The sequence below is a fragment of the Clarias gariepinus genome, chromosome 2 (genome assembly GCF_024256425.1).
Source record: "Clarias gariepinus isolate MV-2021 ecotype Netherlands chromosome 2, CGAR_prim_01v2, whole genome shotgun sequence".
Taxonomy (NCBI): Eukaryota; Metazoa; Chordata; class Actinopteri; order Siluriformes; family Clariidae; genus Clarias; species Clarias gariepinus.
This window is the reverse complement of record NC_071101.1, coordinates 22,606,536-22,625,165: the sequence shown is the minus strand read 5'-3', so window position 1 is coordinate 22,625,165 and position 18,630 is coordinate 22,606,536. Positions and strand designations below refer to the sequence as shown.

The 18,630-nt window shown below is 38.5% G+C and overlaps 1 protein-coding gene across 1 annotated transcript; it reads left to right on the top strand.

The window, feature by feature from the left end:
• Window positions 1–3,427: 3,427 nt before the first annotated feature.
• irx5b (iroquois homeobox 5b) lies at window positions 3,428–7,025 on the top strand. Its single transcript, XM_053487610.1, has 3 exons — window positions 3,428–4,059; window positions 4,842–5,250; window positions 5,359–7,025. The coding sequence occupies exons 1-3, from the start codon at window positions 3,811–3,813 to the stop codon at window positions 5,967–5,969; spliced, it is 1,269 nt and encodes a 422-aa protein (XP_053343585.1). The 5' UTR covers window positions 3,428–3,810; the 3' UTR covers window positions 5,970–7,025.
• The last annotated feature ends 11,605 nt before the right edge of the window (window positions 7,026–18,630 follow it).

The following is an 18,630-nucleotide window of genomic DNA, read 5'->3' as shown; positions in this document are numbered from 1 at the left end:
ATTTCACTCAACAGCAGCATGATTACTCTTCATTAGGCAGTAATGGGACAGTTTGACAAGTAGAGCTGCTGCTTTAGTCACCTGCTGATGTGCATGCATGGCCCAGTGGAGATGAGACCTCTCTGTAAGTGGCCATTAACCACAGTTCATCTGTCACACTTCAGTCCCGGCTCAACCTCCGCTGCACTTCATTTGGGCAGCAGAATCCCACAGGGGCTCATGCCATTTATAGTACTGGCCATGTTCATTAAGGCCACAGCAGCAACAGTGGATATTTCTGATAGTGCTGTAGTGATGAGGTGGTTTAAAACCAATGTCTATAGGAAAAAAACCCAGTCTGTGATCTATCTACTGTCATCCAGAAGGGAAAAGAATGAGATCATCATATAGACTCATTTGATCATTTCTTCTGTCATTTATTTACTCACTCCACCAATCAATAGATCAGTTCCAAAGCTCCTCCACGGAGCAACAAGACCTTCACCCAATTAGAAATCTCACTAAAGACTAAACCAAATCAACTTCTCTTGGGAGTCAGGGAAAACTGGAAACTGGAATGCAATCACATGAGTTCCGTGGCTTGTATAGCTCCCACCAATGAGACGTAATGTTAAAATGTCCCACAGTGCTTTGTTCATGTCACAGCTGTTCTCTCCTCCATTTCCACTGATATGTCATCTCTTTCATTAGAAAAGAATGTCTCAAAAAAAAAAAACATTCGTCCATTCAACCCACTCTAAACATTCATACCCAAAGGGTATTGGTTACACAAGGACTTGTAACAGGAGGAATTGTTTTCCTGGCTGTAATGACTGTAAGTGTAATTCAAACTCTTGTAATTAATTAGGAATGCTTTCCGCATGTGGCCACTGATCATTTATCCCTATTTAGGCTATGGCTAATTCATGTGTGAATAAATGAGAGCATTTAATCTTTCTGAATATTATTTTTTTATTAGTTGCTTGAACTAATATGCACAAAAAGTCCATAAAACAAATGTACCACTACTAAAAAAAAAAAATTTTTTTTTTAGTTAGTAAAGTTTAAAACAGACACCTTTTTTATATAGAGGAAAGAAATCTCATTGTGACACTTTTTAACAGCTTCATTGATCAGCATTGAATTTTCTTTAAAACATGATGTAGATAACACATATTAGAAAAGGCATATACATTGCGTTTAGGCTGAGAGGCTTCTAAACCTTAAAATGTTCACTCCACAGCTGCTATAGACACTTTAGTTAATCCATGCTGAATAGCGAGGGAGCTTTTTGGAGTTTGTTTTGCTCTAAGGACATTTGATACCTACAACACGTTGGACTATACTAAGGAGTGTAAAACCAAAAGATCCGACTGAGGTCAAAACAAACCACGGGAAAAACTATGCTTTAAGCGTAGTTATTCTGTTGGCACTACCTTAAAAAAGGACATAGCAGAAAGGGTTTCTGGACAGGAAATACCAAACAGGATTTAGAAGTGTTGAGTAAATATAAACATACAGGAATTAAACTGGTTAGTGCAAATCTTTGCTAATCTCTAAGCTTTGTCTGCAGTTAATTCTTGTTAAAATAAGAAATCTTTAACGAACACAGCAAAAAATACCAGAAAACCTGTTGTGTTTAATTTTTAAAAACTCACTGATCTCCATTAATCCATTTATCTTTCAAGGTTTAAACTGGGGTAAACATTCTGAAGTTAATTAGTTAGACTTATTAGGTCAGACCAGTTTTATTTAATGTTTTATTTATTTAGTATTTTATTTCAGTTAGTATTCCCTAACTCAAAAATCAAAAGATAGTAATTATTTGCAGAAAGAAGGCTGTTCATGAGCACTGTGCGCGCACCCATTATTCAAGCTTCATTATATTCAATCAATATTCATTTAGCCACTGGGGTTATTGACTCATTCTCAAATAAAAGTACACTCTACAGCAGCTAAGCACATTATGAATCATTTGTCTTGTCACAGAGAGGAGACTAGCACTCCACGCCATCCCAGTGCAGCAACGGTTTGATGCCACCCTGCGGTTATGACTGTAAATTATGTGTTTTATGAGTCTTCAGAAAAATCAATGCTACCTGCGGTGTGTCACTGATAAATCAATCACAGTTAATGTGTTAGGAAATAAGCTGTCTTTCATTTGTTTGTTTGACAGTTTCTGTCTTGAGTGGGAAGTACTGTAATCACTCTGTCTGATGCTGTAAAAACATTATAAGAAAAAAAGAAATAAAACAAATAATTATGTAATAACATGACTGGGCATGCTGTATCATCAGCTCTCACTCTCCTTTCATACAGTACAGTTACCTTCCTCGTATCAGTTCAGACACATACTGACAGCTGCAGAAAAAAAGAGCAAACAGAAGATTTACTGTGAAAATGCAGTAAATATCAGAGATATATAATATTGGTAGATAAACCAGATTAAATCATTGTCTCAATCCTAAGAATTAAACAAATATTCTGTATATATATATATACATATATATATATATATATATATATATATATATATATATATATATAATTTTTTCCCCCCAATAACTTTCTCCAAACACTGCACTGGGGTCTGTTAAAAGTACTTGCACCTATTAATAGCAGTCACAAATGAGATTAGTGACCACAGTGTGCATACACAGCATACACATAGCTCGAGAAGGAACCAAAAACTTGCCTTAACAGATGGCTATTTGTGTAACCTCTTGAAAGAAAAAAAAACTGGAACCTTTCTGTTCACCAAGAAAACCTTTGACAAATCTGGCCATTGAAGTAGTAAAAAGTCACACACTTAACAGTAGTATCAAGTCTACTATCTCATTAGGAAAAGAGACAACTTTAAACATGACGTACATGTTGACTGATGTAATGCAGGCCTACCTGTGTGGCTGAAGGTTAAACGCTGTGTAATCCACACTGGCTTCTCCTTATACACTCTGTCTCCTGCACTGTTTGCTCAGTGTCTTTTAACTCTTCCGCCGCCGAATGTGTGTGAAACCCTTATTCACTCTCTATCGGCTTGGAGGAAGTCATGCTGATCGCATTTTGCCCATAATGTCATTGTTTATCTCGCTAAAGATCTTTAACACAGCTCAACTCTCTTGCGTCCTCTGCCGCTCCATCACAGCGCCGACACACACACACACACACACACACACACAAGAGATGCTGTTTTAAATGAATAGAAATTTATTTATTTATCTTAAGGTTAACTTTACATTTAAAAAAAAACAATATATGTTTTATTGTTTGATGACTGATAATATATATATATATATATATATATAAACTAGCCAGTTCTTGCGCTCGTGCGTGCGCGCACCCGCGCGCATGTGTGTGTGTGTAACAGAGAGACAGAGAGAGAGAGAGAGGCAGTCCGCCAATTATCACGATGGACGCAGGAAACTCAGCGTGAGCTTTTCCTTCTTCTCTTCCAGTTCCTGTCGCTGAAGAGCCTGCAGCCTCCGCCACAGGGAACAGCGGAATAAGTCTTTTCATTCTTCACTCTGCTTTCCGATACATTTCTCTTTCCATCCGACAAGTTGCTCTAAATATATAAAAGGTCGTTTTTTTCAGTTGGATAACGGAGACCAGAGCAAATGGAGACGATCTGAAGGAAACCCGATGGGCACTGATCAGACCTCTGTCCATCACTTTCCTTTAATACACTAAGTGGTACTTGTGAATGTTCCACGTGCGCGTTACAGTCTCAACAGCGCGCGAGCGACTCCGTGCCAATGTGACCGAGTCCGGCAGTAACTCGTGGGAAGCAGTACACACATTACACTGGATCATTTGCCTGGGATTTTCAGCATGGCATACCCTCAGGGCTACTTGTACCAGGCGTCCACCCCTCTGGCTCTCTACTCGTGTCCTTCATACGGCTCGAGCGCGTTGGCGGCGCAGCGCGCGGATGAGCTGAGCAGAGGGAACTCCAACTCCTCCGGCTCTGCGTTCGCGCCGTACGCGGGATCTACAGCCTTCACCAGCCAGACTCCAGCCTTCAGCTCGCTGCAGTACGGCTCCGAGCCCGCATCCGCACCACAGTTCTCCTCGTTCGTGGTGAGTCCTTGCTCAGACTGCAGAGACTCAGGCTAGATATGACGTCTATAATCACTGTAAACTTTTAGACACTGCTGGAAACTCACTCTGCACACAATTAAAACGGGTTTTCCAACATCAGGCTATACTCCGGGTTAAAACCCAAACTTATGTCCTTTAGCATGTTTAAATGTAACATTGAAGACAATACGATTTTTTATCTTTGTTGCAAGATCACTATTGTGGAGCACCCAATTTGTAGAAAAAAACAAACATTTCTTTAAACAGGCGCATCTCATTTATATACACAAAAACTGATCTGATTTTTAAAATCTGATCTAAAAAAGAAATTAGAAAAAAACAACCCTTTCGTTATCATTAAGTAAGCCTGTTATTAAATAAAATGTCACCAAGAGCAATAAGGCTATAAATAAGCTACGTTAAAGGCAACCGTTTAAGATAATTGTTCCAATGATATTATAAGCTTTAGGCTACACATTTGGTTTCTTCAATTATGTCAGTTTTTTTTCTAGTTATACCCTAATCATTTTTGGCCTAGTTTTGATTTTTTATTTAAAATGCGTGCATGCAGCAGCAACGGCAGCGACGACAACAACAATAACGACAACAACAACAACTTATAGGTCTAAATTTTTCCCAAACAGAAAATGGCTTTTTATGATGCTTGAAGATATATTTAGGTTGTAGGATATAGGTTTCTTTTTCTGTGTGTGTGTGTGTGTGGGTGCGTGTGTGCGCGCGCGCGCTTTAATAAATTGATATATATATTGTCACTGTCTCAGGGTTCCCCGTATGAGCCATCCCCCGGGCTGGCCGCCTCTCTTGGGTACGCGCACCCTTACGGAGCGCCCCTAGGCGCGTTCCCCCTCGGAGACCCCGCGTACCGGAAGAACGCCACGCGGGACGCCACTGCAACGCTTAAGGCCTGGCTCAGCGAGCACAGGAAAAACCCGTACCCCACCAAAGGGGAAAAAATCATGCTGGCCATCATCACTAAAATGACCCTCACCCAAGTGTCCACCTGGTTCGCCAACGCGCGCAGGAGACTGAAGAAGGAGAACAAGATGACGTGGACCCCGAGGAACAGGAGCGAGGACGAAGATGAAGAAGATAATATCGATTTGGAAAAAAATGATGATGAAGATGAGCCGATCAAAGCTTCCGAGATGGCAGAGTCTACCAAAGAATTAGGTATAATCATAAATAAAATAATAAATGTCATTATTATTATTATTATTATTATTATTATTTCTATTATTATTATTATTATTATTTGACACCTCTTTAATTGTCTCTCAGGCCTTCCCGTTAGTCCAAGACTAATGGCGACAGAGAAGCACACAGAGCACACAGATGATGAAGCGGATCGTGTTATTGACAGCTCCGCTCGGAGAGACGCTGAGCCTCGGCCTGGGTGCGACTCTTCATCACCCACGACCTCGTCTCGACAAAGCGGTCCGGAGAGAGTCGGACCAGAGACGCCTGCAGATCAGAGAGACACTCCGAGCGCAGTGAAGCCCTCCGGAGAGAGCGGCCTTGGCACATCTGTCATTCATTCCACGACGCCGGCTCCCAAGCCCAAACTGTGGTCTCTGGCCGAGATCGCCACGTCGGATAAGCCAGGTGGGGAGAGGCTCCAAACATGCGGAGCCGCTCAGAGTCCGGTCATCATCAGCACGGGCACGTTCTCGCCCTCCAGGTCGCCCACAAGGGGTCCTCTCCTACCCAGGCACTTCTACTACGCTTCTGCTTTTTATCCCGCTTTCACGAACTACAGCGCGCTCGGGCCGCCGGGCCGCGCCTCCAGCTCCGGATTAAGCGAAGCGGCGCTGCACAGAGCAAGCAGAGGAAACACACCGGCCGACATGTGCAAAGAGCTGGCACAGGGGGAGCCGCACTCCAAGCGTTAAACACCCCTTCATCGGTTTTATACCGTGTGTTTATCCTCTCTGGGATGAGAAACTGGATTTTCTTTAGATAAGAGTGCTAATGAAGAGAAAATCGGGGGTTGACGATTATGCCCAATTATGACGGCACATCTTGAAGCTTTTTTGTATTCGAAAGGGAGTTTTATGACATGTAATGTTTGAATTACTATAAAGTAAAAATATTGCTTCTTTGCTAATCCATCCACGTGAAGGCAGAGCGGCGCAAAAAGGCCAAAGTTAATTCACTATTTCACATTTCTATAGTTCACTCATTTTTTTTGTTTAAATAACTTCTGGATATTCATGCGGTAAATGCCCATGTATCATTCGTTAAACTGAATTTTTAAAATAATCTTAAATCACCACATCACAATTTTAAGCAAACGTTTAGCCTAGGTTTCTGTTCTGATCGGCATTATAATTTCGTTTAAGGCTATTTTAATCATCAATGCTGGCAATCGAGTGGAATGATCGTTTAAGTAAATGTTTTTTTTTTCTCACAATTTTACCATTTAATAATATAACAGATTTTGTGTGGCCAATAAATTATATATTGTTTGATTTTACTTTCCCTGACAGTGTTAACAGTTCATGGTGTGGATAGAGATGTTGTTGATTTACCAGGGAAAGGTTAACTGTACATATCCAGAAAGCTTTCATGGAGGGTTTCTATTTCTTTTTGCCATCAGCAAGATGAGATTAACACCTGGACTAAGTTACAGTGGAGAAACATGAGCACTGATATTTTTTGCTGTCGGTTATTGAAACTCATACTGGATGTTTAGCATGAAATTCTGAACCTCATCTGTCACCCAATATCAAAACAAAATCGTCTTTTCATAGTGAATTTTTTTCAGGAAATATACATATTTCAGCACTGTAAGTGTTAGTCTATTATCACATTCTTCAAAGACTGTTTATATGTTTTCGATTTGCTTTTAGGCAAAACACAGGGTAACTTTAAAACTGTGTTCCTGTTCATAATTTTATAGATAAAGCAAGGGTTTTAATACAGAGTGCAAATTTATAATTGAGAGATTATGGCACATGGTTTAGTGGATAAGATATTAAATTCATGCTCCGCAAACCATCGTCTTACAAAAGTGTTTTGCTATATTCCATCAATGTAGCAACAGTAAGGGGCTAAAAATGTCCAAAGGCCATTTTAAAAGGGATTATATGTGTAAGTTCAAAATGTAGTAAACTCTACAGAAGAAAGATGGGATTATCTCAGATTCCCTATTACCACTGGCATTGCAGGGTCCAACAGCAACAAACATCAGAGAATCGTCTCAGGCCTCTTGGCTTACAGAGGTAATGCCACTTTTCTGCTCACAAAGCCCTGAAAAGAAGCAGCAGCATCTTAGAAAGCGACGTAATCCCTTTGGTAAAATCAAAGTTGGAGTCTGGTATATAAACATGGTGAAGAGCTATTTTTCAGTTCTATGGTTACAAAAAAGTGTAATGGAGGAAAGCTAGCCGTATACAGTCTTCTAATATTACAGGCCATATTATATCTACCCACTTCTTTTACCATTCCATGTTTACACTGATACTCTAAAGGGTTTTTCTGACAAAGATTTATTTTTCACTCAAGGCTATTTTCAGAGACACATTACACTCAGCATATTTAGTGCATTTTAGAAACCTTACTGCAGATGTTAGGAATGCAAACAGCAGCTGTAAGTCCTAACCAAATCAAGTCACGATGATGTGCCATCTGAAAAATCTATGTCCATTTATTAATTTTTTATATACATATCAATTTTTATATAGAAAATATAAATTTTAACCTGGAATATTTGGTGGGAGCATATTTTGCCTCATAATACATTAGTCATATTTAAATATTTAAATATTTAAATCATATATATTTAATATATATTATTTATAACAGGGTCAAATTGTAAAAGAGCTTAAAATGTGCTAGTATTATTAAAGAAACTTTGGACAAACGTTTTATAAAGGGAGAGTCATAAGAAAGTAGGATGAAAATGTGATGACAGAGCTGTAAGAACAAATAGAGGACACAGACCTCAACATGACAGTGAGTGAACTAGAGGCAGCATGGCTATAATTTATAGCTTTCCTTCATGGTCTGCCCTGTAGCACAGGAAAGTGAAACCAATTATGAGGCATTAACCAAGATTTTACAACAGAAAAAATTATGACATTAATGGAAATGGCTATTCCATACCTTGAAAAGTAAGACGCACGGAAGGAAGAGTCAGTGTGAGAAAAGTACACTGTCCATCCCTCTCTCCTCTCACCACCTCCTCTTTCTAATCAATACAGTCAGGTCAGAGCACAACATGCACGCTTTGGCTCGTAACTAAAGAGTGTGTAAGGCTTTTAAAAGCATTGATTCTGGACCGATCGATGGCGACTAAGGAGACTTTTCCTGCATAGTGAGAAGGCACTAACGGCCAGCTGATGGGAAGGACGGCTGAATTGCAATGGTGTTGTTTATATTAACTTGTGGATTCATCGGCTGGAGGTCAGACTGAAAGAAAGATTATCTCTGTGATTACTCGAAACTCTCTCTCTCTCTGTTCCAAATTGTGACAGAGGTTATGGAGGAGAAACTGTATTTCCAACTTTATTTGCATGATATTATTTATCTTCTCCTAAACTAAACATGAAGCTGATTTATTCCTTAACCGATACTTCAACTGCACTTATATTAGGCCCTCCTGTGTATTCTGTCTAATCAGCCTCACTGCATCAAATGCGCAAGTCCTCCAGGCATTAGCAAATAGATTTCATTTAAGGCCCAAAATGTCCAGAGACACTGATGGCTCAATTTACTCAATAATAGATGGGGGGCGGTCTCTAAAATAATATTGACTTAAATGCCGAGGCACAGCACAGCAGCGCAGACAGGCGTTACAAGATGGAGGTGTTTTAAGCAGGCAGCTGTGCGAGCGCCTCAGGGCTTCTCTCTAATTGAAAGGATCATTAGAAGCAGGAGTTGCCTCAGTGTCCCTCAGCAGCTCCTCTTGAAGCACACAAATATGCCACGCACTGCAAAGCCACTCCAGCTAAACACGGGACTGCTGTTGTCACATGCTCCATGTGATAAGAATATCTGGTGGTGAGATGATGGTAGCGCAAAGAATGATTGGCTAATTAAAAGCTACCATCTTGGACTGTCTTTTAGCAGAAGGTCTTGTTTGGACTGAAAGAACAGGTAAATCTGAAAAAAACAAAAAGAAAAACAGCGAATGGGCTCACTGCTATACAGGGAGAAATTTTCTCCTGATAAACTGTCACATACAGTGAATAAATATCAGGGTTTCATACTGATTACCCTATCAAATATTTCTGGAGCATAACTGAGGCGTAATCACTGTGATAAATCTCAGCTGTCATTGTTTTGTTTTCTTTGAAAGCTGAAGTGTCCACTTTATAGACATTAACTGTAATTTCAAAGTTATTATGTTGCTCTAAATCTGCTTGTAAGGATATATGAGAAATTATTTCAGACACTGTATATTTCGTGTAATAATAAGGCATCAGCTTTTGTGCACTCATGTCATCTTATTCCTGAGGCACTTGGTTAAGGTCAAGAGAAGAGAATATATTTGGGAAATTGGACCAGTTTGAATAGCAGTGCTCGAAGGCTTAATAGCTCTGTATAACATAGCATGCCTAATCTTTATTGTACTGTGCCCTCTGAAAACAATTGACAAAGAGCGCCTCTGTATTCACTAGGGCAGCCTTGAGTTATCATATTTAAAATACATTTATTCTAAGTCAATTTCCAAGATTGTTTAGCAGCACTGGAAACAATAACATCACAGAGCACTGCATATTCCTGCCAACACCCTGGGGTGGCACTATATTTCTTTTTGATGTGATTAAAAGACAATGATAAATATGTTTTGTTTTGTACTTGAATAATGCACAGGATACCAAGACTGGCAAATATCTCTTTTGTGAATGAGCTCCTTCATCTCAAATGGAAAGGCACAAATATAGATAATTGCATTTTTCTACTTTGAGCATTGTTTTAGTGATTTATTGCACATCTCATATAGAAAGGTCCAATTTATTTCATGCGCATAGGCGTCCTGTATAGGTGTTTGCTTATTTCTAATATGAAGACCACCCCAGCATTACAGTAATTATTGAACTGCATTTGTAGAATAAATTACTGTCCCACTCTTTTTTTCCCGATTGATGCAGTAAATACATAAAGCAGCAGCTCATTCCTTTCCCTGCGAGTTCCCCCATACCTCGAGTGTTTGTGTGTACTGTGCAGAGGTGACAAGGAGAGTCTGCTTAGCAAACAAGCCAGACAAGAAACCACACTGAGTTAATAATCAAAAGCTGTTGTAAGAAGTCAGGCTGACGTCGCCACACCAGTGACAGCTTTGCCACTTGCTTTGAGTATGCTTCCTACATAAAAGAACAAGTGCTTAAAGAAGGCACCTTATCCTTATGCCAGTGAACTTGGTTGGAAAAGGAGGTATGTGGCATCCACAAAGGCTAGCTTTGTCTGAGAAGCTTGAGTGGGACCTATTTCTCAGAAAAAAAAAGTAAAAAAAAAAAAAAAAAAAAGGGCACTTAAACAGAACAATCCAGGGAGTCAAGGTTAAGTCACAGAACGCATGTCTGTGCACACTTTATTCAATACTCACTGAAGCCTATAACAGATTCTGAAATTCAGTATGGTATGAGAGCTTGTTAAAAGTAGCCCACAGAGGCAGTTTTAGAAACACACAACCTAGCCGGCCTGTCATGTTATTTCGTCAGCATGACTTACGGGTTTAAATATTAATCGATATTTTTTTACACCATCGCAGTAGATATAAAAATAACCCTACATAAAAATGTTCCTCCTGCTATCATGAGTCTGCTTCTAATACCAGACTCATGTCTATGTCTGTGTAGCTCCTGCTGAGGAAAGTCTGAGCTTCAGCAGCTGTCGGGATCAGTGCTCAGGCACCCAAGCCTCTCACCTCACTCCCTCTCTGGCTCCTTATCAGCCCTTTAATCCGCCTAAATTGCACTACCTACACCCCTGCGGCCTGTTGCTCTTCCTCTGGTAATGCACACGCGCACACAAACACGCACGCACGCACGCGCACACACACACACACACACACACACAATACAATTAACCTCCTAAAACTATCTCTAGGTTGTTAAACAAACATACAAACACTTGCTGCAGCTACACAATTATACAGACACACGCCACCCCAGGCCCCCTGCTTGGCCACCCCATGCCTCTATGCAGTATTTCCTAGTGGCAGATGTGTTCCTTCCGCCAGTTCTCCAACAGTGCCAAACTAATATATGCATATGCATGCTTGCACCCACACTTGGTTGTAGTCCACAGGGTACTTAGATAATAAATTATGTACAAGATATTATGTATATTATTTTACCCAAATTTAATTATCATATCAGTGCCGAGTTTTTCCTTGCAAAAATGACAAGGACATAAATCACTAGACATTTACATATATGTAATGGCAAGGTGCTTTGGTTCACACCAACAGAGATCTTTCAATTAAACATTCATTCACTCACATAAAGGTACTTAGTAGGGGAGAAGGCAGATGCTGGTATTTGAAGAATGAAGCTACTGTAAGTTTTCATACACAATTCATACAGATAGTTTCTCCTACATTGGCTGATCCAGAGCCCATCCTGGGTACACTGGGCATAGGCACCAGAGCTACATTAGATGGAATTCAGAGTAGCCAGTCCACCTATCAGCATGTTTTCGTTACCTGACAGTAACCTGAGATCCGGATAAAAAGCAGGACTAAAGCTGTGAGTTGGCTAATAATAGCTGAGATTAATAATAAAATAAAATAAAATAAAATAAAATAAAATAAAATAAAATAAAATATCGATTCTGTGCTATTGTTGATATGCTTAAATTCCTATTTTTTATGGTAGTACAGATATTTTGGCTATAGATTCTTTATCTGGACAGTCAATTGCCTTTTACACTCTCACTCTTTCATTCCTCCTGGCTGTCAACTTTCCAACATTCAAAGTGGCAGACAGAGTGTGTGGGTGTTACCCTGTAACAGCTCCCTTGGCTCCTCATATTTACATCTAAAAAGTGAATCCTTAATGAGGAATATCAAAGAAGTGTGGATCAAAAAGATTTTAATAATGTACTATGTGCGCTGGGATAGAAGTCCTCGTGTCATTGAGCTCATGAATTCCGAATGAAGAGGGGCAGACATCTATCAGCATGTATTCACTGCAATAGTGTAAAACTCCTGATTTCCTTTGATATGAGCAGGAAGTACTTTAAGAAATCAAGCTTTTTAGGTGTACTAATACAGTCAGTGGCACCTGTGGTGTCTTTGAAGAACTTTTGGGAAATATAGATGGGTTACAGTACGTTTTATTTTTTACCCCAGTGGCTCTTTTCAGTCTAAGACAATATATTTAGCTTTATTTTGAAATCTTCAAGCCCCTGGAGGACTAAACTGTGAGCTGCATCTTATATCTGGTCTGTCTTGAGGGATAGACTTTGAGCTGTCCATCTCTGCTAAAGATGGCACAGTGGGGTGCAAAGCCACCGGCAACACCAGTATTCCTTGCTGTGATGTGACCACTTGTGTCTGATTCTTGTATCTGCTGGTAATGTAGATCTCAGATTTATCAGCAAGGTAAAGACTGTTGTATTTTAAGCATGAATAATACAGAAAGCTAGATAAACAAAAGGAAAGGAATTAAGCGATCTTATTGATGATCTTTAATTAAAAAAAAAAAACTTTGAAAGAAATCTACTGAGACAGCTCATAAACATGAAAGAAATGCATAATACCTAAAATGCTTAATAGAAGCAAAAAATATAGTTCTGCAGTAGTAAAGCAGTATTAAGGGGGTAAGGGTCCATCCATGTGTCATCAGGCACATCAGGCAACAAATACTCTCCTGCCTGCAGATATATCTGTCATTTTAGTTGCAGTATCTTCCAGAGTCAAATTGCCAGCTCAATGCCCGTTTAATTCTGAGCAGTTGAAAGATCTCGCTCAAAGGTCAACAGTGGCAGTTCAGAGGTGCTGCAAACCTTCTGATCAGCAGTTTAGTGCCTTAACCACCAAGCTATCCCTGCCACCATTAGGCAGTAGTAAAAATGTGAAAATAAATAGTGCTTGTTAAAAATGAGCTGCGTCTCAAATTGCTCCCGTACACACTGTTTGCTATACAGCACTGGGGCAGCAGTAACTGAAACACCAGACTGACCACAAATTCTCCAGAACCCATCATCATATCCTGCCATTAAATAAACAATGACAATGCTATAAATTACCAAGCAATTTAAAACCACAAAAATACAGAAGTTATTTTCTGTATTAAACACACCCGACAGTTACTAGTTAGGTTCAGTGGCAATAAAACAATGCATTTATTATTTATTTATGGGATAATAGTAAATGCTTTTTTTCATAGATATTATTATTCCCTATAGATATAGATATTATAAATGCATATTATCCTATAGATATTATAGATATTATAAGATATTATAAACTGCTAAGTGCATGAGATATTAAAACCATTCCTAAAATTTATGTAAAAATAATAAGCAATTAATAATTAAAAAATATAAAGTTTCCGTGTTATTATTTGTGTAGTAAAGTTTTATTGACATTGTTGGCCAAAATCACAATATCTCTAAAAAAATAAAGAGAAAAAAAGAACTTGCAGTTCAACCGTATCTGACTAATATTGTGTAGGTCACAGATGTGCCACTAAAATAGCGCTGACTCATCAAGGAACTGACTCCACAAGACATCTCAAGGTATATGGTGGTTTCTGGCACCAAGATGCTAGAAGCAAATACTAAGTTCTGTAAGGTCTTATGTGTACATTTGTCTGACTTATTTGCCGAGTACATTTCATAGATGTTCATTTAGATTGAGAGCTCGGAATTTGGAGACACTTTGTCATGTTTCCCATTTCTGAACAATTGCATTGATTACATGCACCCAGTCATCCATATAATTAAAATAAAAAAAAACATGATTAATCAGAAAGGACCACTTTCTTGTATTACTCCATGCTCCAGTTCGGATGTTCATGTGTCCATTAATGGTGCTTACAGTAGTGGACAGGGGCCAGCATAGGTAATCTTAACATGTTACCCACATGTGCATAGCCAGCAAGCTATGATGCATTTTGTGTTCTGACAGCTTTCTACCACGGCAAGCATTAACATATTCAGCAATTTGGCTAAAGTACAGTAGCTCTGCTGTGGAATCAGACCAGATGAACTATTCTTTGCTGCACACGTACATCACTTTGCCTTGGGCATCTTTTACCCTTCTGCTAGTTCTGCTGGTCCTGCTTTCTTTGGTAGGTTACTATGCACTGCATACTGAAATACTCCACAACACATGAAGACCCCTCAAAGTTTTCATAGCCTATAACCAATGATTCATGGAAAAAAATGTTTCAAGCATGAGATGTTAAATGGAGTACCACAGTAATAAAAAATACAAATATTTTGGGACTAGGACTGGAATAAGTACTGGAATTTGTAGTCATATACAGAATTCTTTGAGCAGTTCTTAAATCAGTACCTACGAATAAATCATTAAAGATGTTATCAGGATTCCCAGTGGTGACCCATCTTATTAGCTGCTGTAAATAACTAAAAGCATGTACAAGTACCTGGGTACAACAGAATGTTTCATCAGTGAAGACTGCCATATTGATTAATTTGCATTAACTGCTGAAAATTGAATGCTGACGTATTTTCCCTATAAGAAATCATGTAAATGCAGACAATCCCTTCCAGCCACTCAAAAATACTATCATTATTACTAATTTCCAACACTATAATCATATTTTTGCATATAAAAACAATTAAAACATTTAGAAAAGACATAAATTAGTAAAACATAAAGTAGAATAGGTTACTAGTATAATAAATAGCTGGTTTACTGTACATTTATTGGCTAAAGCTTCATATAGTAAACTATAAAATAAATAGAAATGAAACCTCATTTAACCTTAATTTATAATTTGTTTTGACACCAGCTGCTTTAAAACTAAAGGTGTCTCCCTTTTCTTCTTGCTACCACCCTTCACCAAATCTTGCAAAAATGCAACAAAAATAATAATAATAATCAAATTTGGCTTTCCACTGATGCATATTTCGCATGTTTCACTTTGTCAGACAGGTTCTGTTTACTGTAATCAATTCCTTTATTCAACAAGTCTAGCAGGAATTAGGCCTGGTTGTGGCTAGTGAAATTTAACTTTCCAAAAATCACTGTGCATTCATGATTTGGCAAAGGGGGCAATTACTTTTTCACATGGGGTCAGGCAAGTTTGAACATCCTTTTCCACATTTATACATTCAAATCATCATTTAAAAACTGCATTTTGTATTTACTTGGGTTATCTTTGTTTAATAGTAATTTTGTTTGATGATTTGAATCAATTGGTTGACAAATATGCAAAAAATAAAAAACAGGAAGGGGCAAATACTATTTCGCGGCCAAACTGGTACCAGACTGTGGAATCCCACTCGCATAGACAATTGGACACTATGGCATTTACTGTATTATGAATCGTAATTGTAATAAACTATTAAATAAATGTATCCATTGAGATTTCAGGTGACAATATCAAAGGGCAACTCAATAATGCACTACATGGTAAATAAGGAATGAATTTAGAACACTGATGGTTATTCTAAAAACTTATTAGGACGACAATCATCTCCACCTGTTACTCAGAACCATCTGCACAGAAAATGTACTAAAGTGAATATGCTGATATTACAATCTACCATGTAGAATGAAAATATCTACTGCATTGAAAACCAACCAAATAGGTCATCTAGAAAGAGATGACAACCAACATCGTCCCTCAATTAGTATTGTCTGTCCAAAGGTTCAGAGGCAAATAGAGCAGAGCAGGCGCGCCCAGACTGGGCACAGGTGTTACTTAGCATGGGGTCTGTCATGCACATCAAAAGGACACCCCTGACACTCCACATAACTTACAGATCCTTATGCTGCCACCAGAACGAGAGAACAAAAGAATTGGCTTGAAAGAGAAAATCAATAAGCATATGGCAATTAATAAAACATTTTCTACCTGAATCAACTACAAAGGCTTTTCTTTTGTTCTTTGACTTTTCCAGAATAAGAGACAGGACCTGAAGGATCACTGAGTATTGGTTAAAAATGCCACTTTCCTGTTCGATCAAATTTCTTATCAAAAGAAAGATCTGCCATGACAATCTAGCAGGCTTTGGATACCATCAGGTACAATTAACAACTGGGACAAAAATAGACTATTTGAAAGGTTAAGAGCAATGATGATAAGATACCTGTGACAAAAAAAAGTTTTGGACAATAGTTGATTCCAACTTACAGCAAATGATTCATTAATGATTCATATCTATTCCACTGTAGCTTTCATCAACACACACACGCATATTCACAGACACAGCCTGTGTCCTATCCAGCATGAGTCTCTGCTGCAGGGAAAAGCTTAGGATAAAGCTAATCATGCATATAATTGAGTTTAGACTCTTGTGTCTATGGGGGCCTGACCCATGGTTTTCAGGATGACTGGGCCATCACCTGTGTGATTAATACATGCAAATGAACAAAGGCTATAATTATTGGGGATGTTCAATCTCTCCATCCAGATCAGTCTGGACTTTTGATGGACTGACTCCATTTAGTGATAAATGTCAGACCAAAGACCGTACTAAAGAGAATGAGTTTTCATGTAAAATGGCTAAGACACACACCAAGCAGAAAAGATCAGCTGAACAGATACCAGAGGATGGCACAAAACTATAGGTGTGCTAGCAGCAGCTGGAGAACGTCAAGGCCAAAAAGCACTCAATGGGAGGGAAAACAATGTGGCGTGTTTGGGTTTTGGACAAGGGCACACTGTCACAGCTTTCATATTTGAGCAGAGGCTTCACAAGCATTTTAATTATGAATCACAAGCTTGGGCCATACAGGAACTTGACAGCAGCGCAGCAGACTGAGTATCTCCTGCATAATTTAGCACTTAAAGAATGCTTTGCCAGTGACTATGCTGAACTAAAGTGCGCAGCATCAGAAGGGTTATAGGATTACTACATTGTTCTAGAGGCGGTGTGACATTATTATATTTCCTTTGTATTCCTCAATGGGATAATGATATCTAACATGTACAGCAGGTGTTTCCAAACTGTTATAACAAAAGCCTTTTTAAGTGCCCACACACACACACACACACACACACACACATACACACTACACAACTTCAACTCTTTTAAATGTGCCATGAAGATACCGCTAGCAGTCTAAAACTCAGTTAAGTCATGCAGTAATGTGTTCTTTTTATTTGGATATTTATTTGACACTGACAATGAATTTCCTACCACTGAAGAAAGGTGTCTTAAAAGAACACTGCCTCCCTTAGATTCACAAGAGGAACTTTGAACATAAGCAAGGGATCACATCATGGGGGTCATGAAGGGGGTCTGAATCAAAATCAGTGTTTGGGCTACCTTTGGTTAAGTTAAAATGGCTATAACTTTTTTGAAGAATAAAAGTGAAAACAGCAGCCGAAAACTTCAAACATGATGAGTTTTAAAAATGATCCCAGACTTTTATATTATAAAGAAAGATTACTGAGGATTAACCATTGATAAAGATTCATTTTGCTAACATTTAAATATGTGTAAAATATTTCTATATATAGTTATTAGTGCCACAGACACTTCTAATTCACAGTTATCAAAAGGGGGTACTAAAGTGTCTCATTCCTAACCAGTTATTGGAGTGGCATGCACCAAAAAATTGCATGTAGGGTAATGTTAAAAATGTATACTAAAAAGCAATTATGTGTCAATTATGTACCTCGTTTTTTTGTTTGTTTGTTTGTTTCTTTGGTGTTTTTCAGGATGTTTTTCCTGGCTGCGCCTAAACGTTTAACTAACAGAACACATAATATCCAATGTAGAAATATTAATAAACTTTCATAATTGTGGTTGTAATATTAACTACTGTAGCAAAATTGTAGAATTAAAATTGGACACAAAATGTAAATTGTTCTTTGAGAACCACTGAGATCAACAAGCTGTCTTTCTTTTCAGACCACTTCCATTCAACTGAAATGCAAGTCGAGATTATAGACAGCATTTCATTTAGCATGATATAGGTGCTGGAGGCTCTTTTAATGCATTCACATGTTGTCATGAGTAGCTTCATAGCTTGACCAGATAAAAGTGGTAGGTTCTGATGCCCTTGCACCATGAAATGATAATGACAATGACAGCAATCTCATTAATAACTACAATTAGATAAAAACGTATTGCCCTCGATGCTGGTTTACTATACAATTATTGGCTAAAGCCCCAACTAAGATAATAATTATCATTACCTCCTCCCAAGGCAGAGAGAGGGAGAGAGAGAGAGAGAGAGAGAGAGAGAGAGAGCTAATTGTAAATGATAATATAAATTGAATTTGAGCAACGGCCCACCCAACAGCTTTGCAGCCCACTAAGTTGGAACTCGCTGATAAAGACTGACACTAGTGAAATAAGAGCTGATTTGGCTCTCTATTGAAATCTTTTGCATACATAAATAAAACACGTATCTAATCAACTCAAGCTTTGGTTTGAACATATGGCAAACACAAA